The sequence below is a fragment of the Guillardia theta genome, assembly GCF_000315625.1.
Source record: "Guillardia theta CCMP2712 unplaced genomic scaffold GUITHscaffold_33, whole genome shotgun sequence".
Classification (NCBI taxonomy): domain Eukaryota; class Cryptophyceae; order Pyrenomonadales; family Geminigeraceae; genus Guillardia; species Guillardia theta.
The window spans coordinates 636,128-645,485 of record NW_005434641.1 but is presented as its reverse complement, the minus strand read 5'-3'; the positions used below and the strand labels follow the sequence as shown (position 1 = coordinate 645,485).

Genomic DNA, 9,358 nt, shown 5'->3' with positions numbered 1-9,358 from the left:
TCTCTCCCTCTCCCTCTCCGTCTCCCTCTCCCTCTCTCCCTCTCTCCCTCTCCCTCCCCCCTCTCTCAACAGTGAGTTGCTCCCCTTCCCCTTCTTCTCTCAGCACGTGCTGCCTGACTCCTCTCAGTACCCCCTTTCTCCTTCAGATTCCATTGCGCTACCCCAGCGTCTTCTTCTTTTTCGTCAATTTTGTTGTTTGGCTGATGCTGTCCCCGCCTTTCTGTTGTGAATTTGGCTCTTCTGGTCTGTGATGACATCCTTTGACCTCCTTGACGTGTGTTGCATTCAAGCTTCTTGATAACCAGATCTTGTAGTTGTAGTACATACCCCCAGGTTTTCTGCGCCTTCCTTCAATCGTTTGATTGCTCAATAGAGCTGCACTTGCAGTATAGGACAAGCTTAGATAACCCCACAGTGAACGAGTCTTAGGCCTTGCCGCCTTCTCACTATATCCAACACTGATATATGGAAGCTGAAGTATTTTAATACAGGCGTGTTGGCCCAACGAAACAGTCTTGATCGAGACAACAATCGAATTCAAGATAGTCTGGCAGATCTTGTGATGGTCGTATCTGCTTCCAGCAACATGTTGTGCAACGAGTGTGCAGACCAAGACCCGGCGGAGCATTACTGTTTGGACTGCGAGAGCTTCTTCTGCATCGACTGCCACACTCACCACAAGAGGAGCAAGCGTACTGCGCACCATTCAACTATTACAGTCGAGGAATTTCACAAGCAAAAGGAGAATGTCGGCAATGAGGACGACGCTGTTGACTATGTAGACGTGTGGCCAATTGACGTCCCTCAAGCACCAAGATCGAGCAGAAGCGATGCCTCTGAAATCGTTGCTGCTGTCGACCATCCCTCTTCTCGAAACTTACAGGAATCATTCTCCGCCTCCTACTCTCCTGCATCTCGTGCCTCCTACCCTCCAGCAACCCCTGCCTCCTGTCCGTCAACATCTCCAGAGACACCTATCGGGAATGTGCAGCAACCTGAATCGAAAGCGAACGTTGACACGAATCAAAGACATCTGATGCTTTGGAGCAAAGATTTGTACGCCCATTCTGTGCTGAATTTCCTTGAAGTGTGACGTCTCTGCAGAACTCGACAATACTTGCCAAACTGGAGACCAGCCAACCTCGAGGAAGCAGAAAATGGAAAAGACGAAGGCTGGCTTGGGATTGAGTTCAAGAACCGGAAAGATGGTTATCTGGTCATCTCCAGGATTATTGAAGGAGGTGCAGTGACATGATTCTGTTGAAAAGCTTGTTTTGATCGAGTGCGACAGGTCCTGCCGACAACTCTCGAGCAATCTTGGCTGGAGATATTTTGTACGCCATATCAGATACGCCGGTTCGCAATCTGGTATGCAAACGGCTGTTTTTCAGGGAGCTCTAACAACAACAACGCAGCCAAGTGAAAAGCTGCTTGCATTGACTAAAGGGAAAGCTGGAACAACGATCCACCTCACAGTGGGATGTGAGATGTCAGGCCCGAACGAATACGTTCAGAGCCATACCCTTGCTTCAGGAGAAGAAGTCAGGGTTCAGAGGTAAGTGAATGCTTGTTGTCACAAAGTAGTCCTCAACCGGAACCAGAGTCAAGAGGAGAGAAGCGAGACGCGAGACTCCGAGCCCTTCCTCTAAGTATGAAGTGGAGGAAGACCTGTTCATCCCGTCAAGCCTGCGATCCTTTACCTTCCTTTCACCTTCGCCCTGTCTGGATCCCTATTACAAGTTTGACATAAGCCAGGTGGAGGTTTCCTAAGGACGTTTGCTTGCTTTCTAACCCCGTGGCAGGAAATCACGGAAGAAACTGCGTCGGTGATAGACGAAGATACGGAGGAGTCTATCAGTGAAGGCATCACACCTCGCCGAGTGGACAGGTACCATCAGGTTCTACCCTCCTCATCTCTGACCTCTAGCCGCAGCCCCTGCTCCTCGGATGCCAAATCCACCTCCACTACAGTCAGCTCTAGCCAGGGCCTTGAGCAGGCCTGGTCATCCAAATTTGTCCTAAGAAGCGACGCCTCGACTCCTGCTTCCGCCATGTCCGCCATCTCTACCCCAAGAGCCCACGGAGATTTGGATGGCTAGCAAGGGCAAGGAGCGTCGAAGTTTTAATGTAATGTATTCCTTCCTTTCGCACTACTCGAGCATGTCGCCCTCCCGCCCAACATACTCGGCAATGGAGTCCATGGGTACGGCCTCCACCTACAGCCCAGCAGGCGTCACAATACAATCACGGTGTTAACTTTTGGATGATTATGAGCTTGCCTGCATGCTGCTCATTAGCTGGACATTTGCGATCTGTCATGCCAGCTGATGGTCAGCTGAGAGGTAAGAGCGAGAGCTGCGACCTCTCGGTCCTTGTCCTTGGCGAGAAGCTTTCCTCGTTGTCCCTTGAACTTCCTGTGACACAAGACACTGGGGATCAGCTCCGAGATAGCCCCAACGCCTCGCACCCGCTGACGAACAGGACGTAACCTCCGGTCTTGGGAAGCACCGTCTCAAGCATCTGCCACGTCCTCTCAGGCAAGGGAGCACGCCAACCACAAGCACCTTGTAGGTCACGTCTTCCACCATCCGTCTTCATGCTCGTTAGCGATGTTCCATCCAAAGGCAAGAGAGATAGACCGAGGGCAAGAAAAGAGACGAGAAAGGGAGGAATTGAGGGAGGATGCCTTCACGAGGAGCACCAACAAAGGGAGGAGGACAGGGAATAGAGATATGGAAGATTGCTATGCGAGGAAAGCACGAGTATCGAAAGAATCTTGTGGCAAGAAAGGAAAAGAGCCTGACCTGTCGTCATCCATCATGATTGTGCAGACTCCCCTGGATACAACGTCGAGTACACTGCAGACAAGGTGAGAGCAAGAGAGGGATAAGACCAGACACACGTAGCTTTCTTGAGATAGTACTTGCCAGCCTGAAGGAAGAATCAAGAGGTCAGGATAGGCAAAAAGGAGGAGGGAGAGACGTCAAGAAGCTGGATAGGCAGCGAGGAAACTGGAAAGAGTGGGAGGATGGGGATTGGCATAGGACGATTGTAGGAGCAGAAACCTTGACTTTCTTGTCAATAACTCGCACTCTGATATGAGGCCTCAGCCAGTCAACATCCTCCGTCTTGCCGTGATGATGCTCGTCGCTCTTACGGCGATCATGATGACCCGAGGGCTTGTGTCTTCACTCCGTGTCAGCTTCGCTCACTTCTCCTCCTCCTTCACCTTCTTTCCTCCTCCCTCTGGCCCTTTTGTTTCTCCTTTTCCTTCCTCTCCTTCTCTCTTTGGGCAGCCTGACCTCACTGTCTCAGCAGAGTATGGCAGTACCGCAGAGTTGAAAGAGACACGACAAAGGAGCATAGTATCGCGGGGGGCATGAGAGGGACGGAGCTCGTTCCCCACCTTCTCCTGCTCTTGCTTTCGGATCTCGACGGCCTAGTCACAAGAGCATCAAATAAAGTCACTTGGACTTGAGCTTTTCTCCCCCTCCTCACCTTTGAGATGTCTCGATCCAGATCTTTCTTGTCCACAGTCACCTCCTCCTCGCTAGCCTGCCATCATTGGTTATGAGGCTCTCGATTGACCGTCTCCTCCGGCCTGACCTCCAGCCGGACCATGATCTCATGTGCATACATGTAGGATATCTTGCCGACCATCCCCCTGCCAGTCACCTTCAGTTCTTCCCCCTCCCCTCCCCTCCTTCCATCCTTGTCCACGTCCCACTTAGAGCTCGTCTTCCTGTTCTTCGCATTCTGCATCTCACCTGTGTCTTCCTCCTATGATCCCAACCTGTCGATGAAGACAAGTCAGCTAACGAATTCATTCTTCCTCCTCCAATAATTGACCCTCCACCTTCCTCTCCTTCCCTGCCCTGCGCATGATCTGAGACTGAAATTCACCTTGGTTCCTACTGTAAGAGTACCCATCCTCTCCGCCGCCTCTTTGCGAATGCGCTCTGACAAGAATCTCAACTTGTAGGAGGCAGCGAGGAAGAACGAGAGGGAAGGAGAGGACAGGGGAGGAGATGAGAGAAGGGAGGAGCAAGAGGATAGGAAACCTCTTTCAACTTCTCGGTAATCCTTCTCTTCTCCTGGCTTCGGGATGTACCTTGACTACCATCAGCGCACCTGCTCCTTGTTCCTCTTCTCCTCAGCCGCACCTGCGACTTCCACGGTCTCTCTCTGGGCTCTTTTCCTTTGGAACGGCTCCGAGTCCAAGCCCGTCGGGCTGATGCTTGTCAGAGAGAGCAGAGGAGGGGGAGGAGGCGGAGGCAGAAGAAGAGCGGGTGAATAAGGACGAGAGAGTTTCACCTGGGCACGAATCTCGATAGGTTCGATGATCCCTTTCCGGCTCCCTCCTAGGGCGTCTCCATCCTATACGAATTTGCTAAGGAGATGGTGGCGGTGGAGCAGGGGCAGGGGCAGGGGCAGGAGCAGGGGGAGGAGGAGGAGGAGGAGGAGGAGGAGGAGGAGGAGGAGGAGGAGCAGGAGTGTACAAGAAGGAGATACCTTCCATCCCATGCCGCGCATCAAAGCCATACCAAACTCAGAGATGGGCATACTTTCATAGTCGTCCAGCTGCAAGCTCGTCAATAATGGAAGGTAGAGGGAGAGCAGAGAGAAAAGTAGGAAGGAGGGAGAGAGGAGGGAGAGCAAGTGTTGGGATCCGAGAAAGAGACGCACGACCTACCTTGACCTCCTCCCCGCATTGCGTGAGATCTTCTTTCAACGCCTGCAGGGGAGAAGGAGAAAAATCAGAAAAGAGTCAAGGGAAGGGAGGCGTGTCATAGAGAGGCTCCTGTCTCATACACTTACCGCGTCCTCAGACACGACACGACTAGAACGATTCCCCTGTGCGCTTCATGAGCGATGGCGGGTTTTCAGCAGAAGGCAGGGAGAGGAGGGAGGAGGAAGGAGGAAGGAAGAAGGCGGAGGGAGGAAGGAGGAAGGGAGAAGATCAGCGGTGGGGAGGGAAAGGAGAGGAGAAAGTAAGAATGGATAGAGAGAGGCGAAGGAAGGAACAGAGGACCGTTGGGATTGTCAGGCCAAGAGTCATCTCCTCCTCTGGGTTCTCCTGCAGCAGCGTCATGTTCCACCGCTCTCCCGTTCCATCCACCTTCTTCATATCCACCGCTTCCTTCAGCAGCGCTCGTTTCGCCTTCTCTTCTGTGCTAAGATTCTCGTCGTTGATCGAAACTGATGAAGTGATGAGAAGCCGCACACATAATTTTCTCCTCCTCTACCACTCTCCTCCTCCTCTGCTGCTGCCACTGCTTCCCCTGAACGCATTCACCACTTCTCCTCGTCTCAAGCCCTCTCTATCCTGAATTCAACGATCCAGTCCCCCTGTCCTCCTTTCCCCCATCCTTTCGTCCTGCACACGGTTCCTTGACCTCGTCCTACTTCTCTTGCATGCAGAACCCTTCCACCCCCTCCTGACCACCACCAACTCTATCAAACACTCACAGTTCTCTTGCTCCTCTTGCTTAACAACGGTCTCCCCCTGAGGAAGGGTCGCAATGCTTCCTCCCTTCTTGTAAACATCCATGATTAGCTCCGCGTTCGACTCCTGCCAAACTTTCTCATCCTCCAACAATTCTCGTCCATCTTCCCACCTTCCCGAGCCTTCCACGGTGCCAGGCCTTTCCTTCCTTCATCGGGATGACCTTGATGCTCACTCGTCACGCCTTGCCGTGGCTTCATGTTCTATACCTTCGCCTTCTTATCCTTACCATCCTCCAGCTCTCTGCTCAACAACGTCAACGAATGCTGAGGATAGAGTCATCGACTGCCACCTAATGTCTGTCTTGGAAGACTTTTCATTCTTGTCCCCATCGTCGTCGACCTGGAAGATAGCTGAAGACAAGTTCAACTCCCGTCCATGGCAACACACGACCAACCAGAGTCCTGAGCAAGGCGCTTCTTGTTCGAAGACAAGCTCAGGGAGATCCCTGATGGAGCAGCTCAACCACAACCATCATTCAACAGCTTGACAGACCTTTGCTTTCTCCTCCTGCCTGTTGGCCTGCAAGGAAAATCGGATTTCAGTCTTGAACTCTAGCCATTTGCTCCGCCTGGTGGATTACAATAGCTGGTCTGCTGACTCTCGGCAGCCTTCCTGCCTCAACTCTTCTCCCTCCTCCCATCGTTCTTCTATCCTGCATGTCTGCCGTCCTCCTTCCTCCTCCATTCTTCTCTTCTCCTCGCAACCCCGCGCCCTCACCTTCCTGCGCCGCCATCCCAGTTATGCAGGGTGAGGAAAGGGGACTTGAGAAATATTTGTAACGTCCAGTAACGGAAGAGTTTTTTGTTCGGTCTACCAGTTTTCGCGGCATCATCTTTTTGAAAATCTTGCAAGGGCCATGACCGGTTCAATTCACATGTATTAAGGGGGTGATAGGGTAGTCAAGCATTGCCGAGCAAGGACCACCGGTACCAAAATTTGTGAATAGTACGGGTGATTAGCAGAGGGTCTAACTAAAGATTGAGGCGCAATGCTGGGCAAGAAAACTCGCGATGGTCAGTGAGATATCCAACAAACTTGCTCCTGCCTCCTCCTGCCTCCTGCCTCCTCCTCTCTCTACTACTACTTTGAACATCTCCCCTCCCTTCTGCTCCCCTCCCTCCCTCTTCTCCCCTCACTTGCCATGCCCTCTCCTCCAGTTGTCCCCTCATCTCTCCCTCAATGTTGCCATCCTCATACATACCATCACATCCAATACCGCTCCTCTGCTTCTCATCTCCGCTTCCTTACCTTGAGCATTCCACATCTGAATACCTTCGCCTCTCCTTGTACACCTCCTCCATCCCCTCCAAGGTTCTTGAGGTCACGCCATTGAGTTGCATGAGCAGCGGCGTTGGGGTTCGGCTGTTCCCTCGGGTTTCTTCTTTTCGTCTTCAAGTTCAACGAGATTGTGCAGGTGACAAACTTGCGATATCTAATCTCCTTCTCACATGTTGTAGGAGTACAAGGCCAGGAAGCGAATACGGAAGAACATCGTCGTCGGTGCTTCTTCAGCCTCGGCTAAACCTGCATTTTAATGGGTTGTACAGAGCCAGGGCTGCATCGCACGTTGATGAGGATCTTCAAGAAGGTCGAACATGTTTACAAGGCCTGAGACATGTTGAGTGAGAATGGCAGGCCTGCAGCAAGCGGGAGGTCGGGACAGGTAGCAGCCAGCGTCATGTCAGACATCTTTGTAACCTCTACCAGTGATTATGCTCTGCACCAGTCTTCTTTTGCGAACTATGGGATCCGTGAGTCTCGCGCATGTCATGTTCTGTCTTTCTGCTGAGTTGAACCGCATCAGGTCTGGGTCGCTCGGCACTGGGGAAAGATGGTCAAAATGCTGGTGAGAGAAGGAGGATGAGAGCGAGAAGATGCTGAACGATGTGACAGGTCACGAGGAACTTTCGAGATATGCAGGTGTCTCACAATGACATGAATCCGCGCTGAGTCTGACGCGACATCAGCGTTTGGTCGTTCAGTTTGCGGGAACATCTGTCTTCCTATCGGTGACCTTGCTGGTGTCTTGTTTTGGTTTTGAGCTCATGCGAACAGATCTTGAACGCTCTGTTGAAATATTACATCGCCAAGCTGCGTGAGGAGGTTTTGAGGTCTTGTTCTGTTGACTTCTAGTCATCTCTGCTGTCAGGTGCGCGAGAAAATTACTTTATGGTGTCACGACAAGTACATGAGGAAGGTGAGGGACAGGACAGTGAAAGATATTCGATGAGATGATGATAATGAGGATGACGATGACGATGATGCAGAATGATATGATCTTCTACAAAGCAAACAAGGTTGGAGATGATAAGATTGAGCATTGCGACCATCAGGTAAGATCGGCGCTACTTTCAGATGATTCTATGACACTGCTGCAATACTAGATTACATCAGACGTCGACAAGTTCTCAGAGATGTTTTCTCAGGTTTTTCCTTGCTGATCTTTCAATTTTTGACCCTCTCTGATACTCATACCATTACTGATACGGATGCGCATGCTTGTTTCACACCATAACCCAACTCACATCCGGTTTCAGGTGTTGTCGCAATCTCTCAAGCCGATTGTCGACTTCATCGTCTACAGTGTTGACTTGAGGTCAATTCTATTCCCCTCCACCTCTCCTCTCTTTCTTGACCTCTTTCACTCCCTCCCCCTCTCCTCCTCCCCCTCCTCTTCCTTGTGTCTTCCTTTTGGTAGCGACTCATGAGCTCTCCTGCCAGTCGAGTTCAGGGACTAACCACTCCTCTCACCCTCTACGGCTGGTTCGCCATCGCCTCCTGCATCTCCACCGTCTCTCTCGTGAGTTTCACTTGGCCACCAGCGACGAGGCAACTCAAGACTTGGCAGCCTCCCTACGGCGAGCTCGCAGCACAAGAGCAGAGACTGGAGGGAATGTTCCGGTCCGTGCGACGACTTTCATTCCATTCTACTCTGATTTCAATCTGATTTCAATCTGATTTCAATCTGATTTCAATCTGATTTCAATCTGATTTCAATCTGATTTCAACCTCAGAGGCGTCCATAGCGAGCTCATCACAAATTGCGAGCAGGTTGGCTTCAAGTCTCGGCTCGATCCTAAGCACAACGGCAGGTTGCGTTTCTGGGAGGAGAAGTACCCGAGAAGGACAGGCTCAACGAATCGTGAGGGAGGAGGGGAAGCGATGACGGAGGTCTGAGAGCACCCAACAGGTTTGCTCGAGTGTTGAGACATCTTTCGAAAACAACTGCGATGAACTTCAACTCGGAGATCTTGCGGCAGGTCAGAGCAAACTCAGATGCTGCTATCACAGAAAACAACTTACACCGTCATCCCCTCAACTCCCCTCTAAACTCTCACCGGCAGTACCTCAACAAATACTTCGTCACTGTCATCGGTTTGTTTCTGGTCAGCAGACCGGTGAGCAAGGCAGGGGAGGGCAGCTTGAGAGTCTTTTACGCATCTTGATGCAACAGGTGAGACTAGGTCTGAATGGAATCGACAAGTATACGCCAGACATGATAGCACAGGCAAGCAGTTGAACGTTTCGCCCTGCCCCCATCCCCAACTCCTTGCCCCTCTCGCCCCCTTTCTCCCACTCTTCCCCCCTCCCCCCTCTCCTCCCCTCCTTCTTTCTCCTCCCCCCTCCCACTCTTCCCCTCCCACTCTTTCCTGTTGCTGGTCTCCTCTTGCCCTGACTCTCCTTCCTTTGCGCGCTTGACTGTCACCTTTCAGTACTTCTCAAGCACATGGAAAAACATGGAGGCCATGTCGACGTCGATTCAGGTGGGATGGGGTGGAGCAGCAAGGCAAACGCTGCCGGGACTTTCTGATTGTACTGGTGCGCCATGACAGCTTCATTGCTTTGGGA

The 9,358-nt window shown here is 51.8% G+C and overlaps 2 protein-coding genes across 2 annotated transcripts in view; one reads left to right on the top strand and one right to left on the bottom strand.

Moving 5' to 3' along the window:
- Positions 1-513: 513 nt before the first annotated feature.
- GUITHDRAFT_163177 (hypothetical protein) lies at positions 514-6,242 on the bottom strand (the record flags this gene model as incomplete). The annotated part of the gene is made up of 34 exons (XM_005832856.1): positions 514-1,056; positions 1,105-1,241; positions 1,292-1,368; positions 1,416-1,555; positions 1,602-1,755; positions 1,803-1,888; positions 1,934-2,216; positions 2,280-2,312; positions 2,363-2,414; positions 2,468-2,520; positions 2,565-2,592; positions 2,805-2,858; positions 2,903-2,931; positions 3,066-3,186; positions 3,230-3,297; positions 3,407-3,439; positions 3,499-3,555; positions 3,607-3,664; positions 3,768-3,793; positions 3,904-3,959; positions 4,062-4,111; positions 4,164-4,231; positions 4,315-4,377; positions 4,513-4,581; positions 4,694-4,735; positions 4,819-4,854; positions 5,033-5,077; positions 5,120-5,199; positions 5,470-5,572; positions 5,619-5,669; positions 5,716-5,749; positions 5,799-5,859; positions 6,002-6,028; positions 6,227-6,242. The coding sequence occupies 28 exons, from the start codon at positions 6,240-6,242 to the stop codon at positions 2,151-2,153; spliced, it is 1,479 nt and encodes a 492-aa protein (XP_005832913.1). The 3' UTR covers positions 514-1,056; positions 1,105-1,241; positions 1,292-1,368; positions 1,416-1,555; positions 1,602-1,755; positions 1,803-1,888; positions 1,934-2,150.
- Positions 6,243-6,497: 255 nt separating this feature from the next.
- GUITHDRAFT_108382 (hypothetical protein) overlaps positions 6,498-9,358 on the top strand; it is a gene marked incomplete at both ends in the record, with an annotated part of 3,530 nt that continues 669 nt past the window's right edge. The window contains 20 exons of the mRNA XM_005832855.1: positions 6,498-6,522; positions 6,856-6,923; positions 6,967-7,009; positions 7,057-7,097; positions 7,145-7,172; positions 7,217-7,260; positions 7,314-7,355; positions 7,403-7,429; positions 7,477-7,518; positions 7,565-7,612; positions 7,659-7,706; positions 7,777-7,842; positions 8,047-8,105; positions 8,231-8,309; positions 8,358-8,410; positions 8,524-8,560; positions 8,602-8,651; positions 8,700-8,769; positions 8,854-8,907; positions 9,223-9,328. Of these exons, the coding sequence (XP_005832912.1) occupies positions 6,498-6,522; positions 6,856-6,923; positions 6,967-7,009; positions 7,057-7,097; positions 7,145-7,172; positions 7,217-7,260; positions 7,314-7,355; positions 7,403-7,429; positions 7,477-7,518; positions 7,565-7,612; positions 7,659-7,706; positions 7,777-7,842; positions 8,047-8,105; positions 8,231-8,309; positions 8,358-8,410; positions 8,524-8,560; positions 8,602-8,651; positions 8,700-8,769; positions 8,854-8,907; positions 9,223-9,328 (1,030 nt within the window). The remainder of the gene's footprint in view (positions 6,523-6,855; positions 6,924-6,966; positions 7,010-7,056; positions 7,098-7,144; positions 7,173-7,216; positions 7,261-7,313; positions 7,356-7,402; positions 7,430-7,476; positions 7,519-7,564; positions 7,613-7,658; positions 7,707-7,776; positions 7,843-8,046; positions 8,106-8,230; positions 8,310-8,357; positions 8,411-8,523; positions 8,561-8,601; positions 8,652-8,699; positions 8,770-8,853; positions 8,908-9,222; positions 9,329-9,358) is intronic.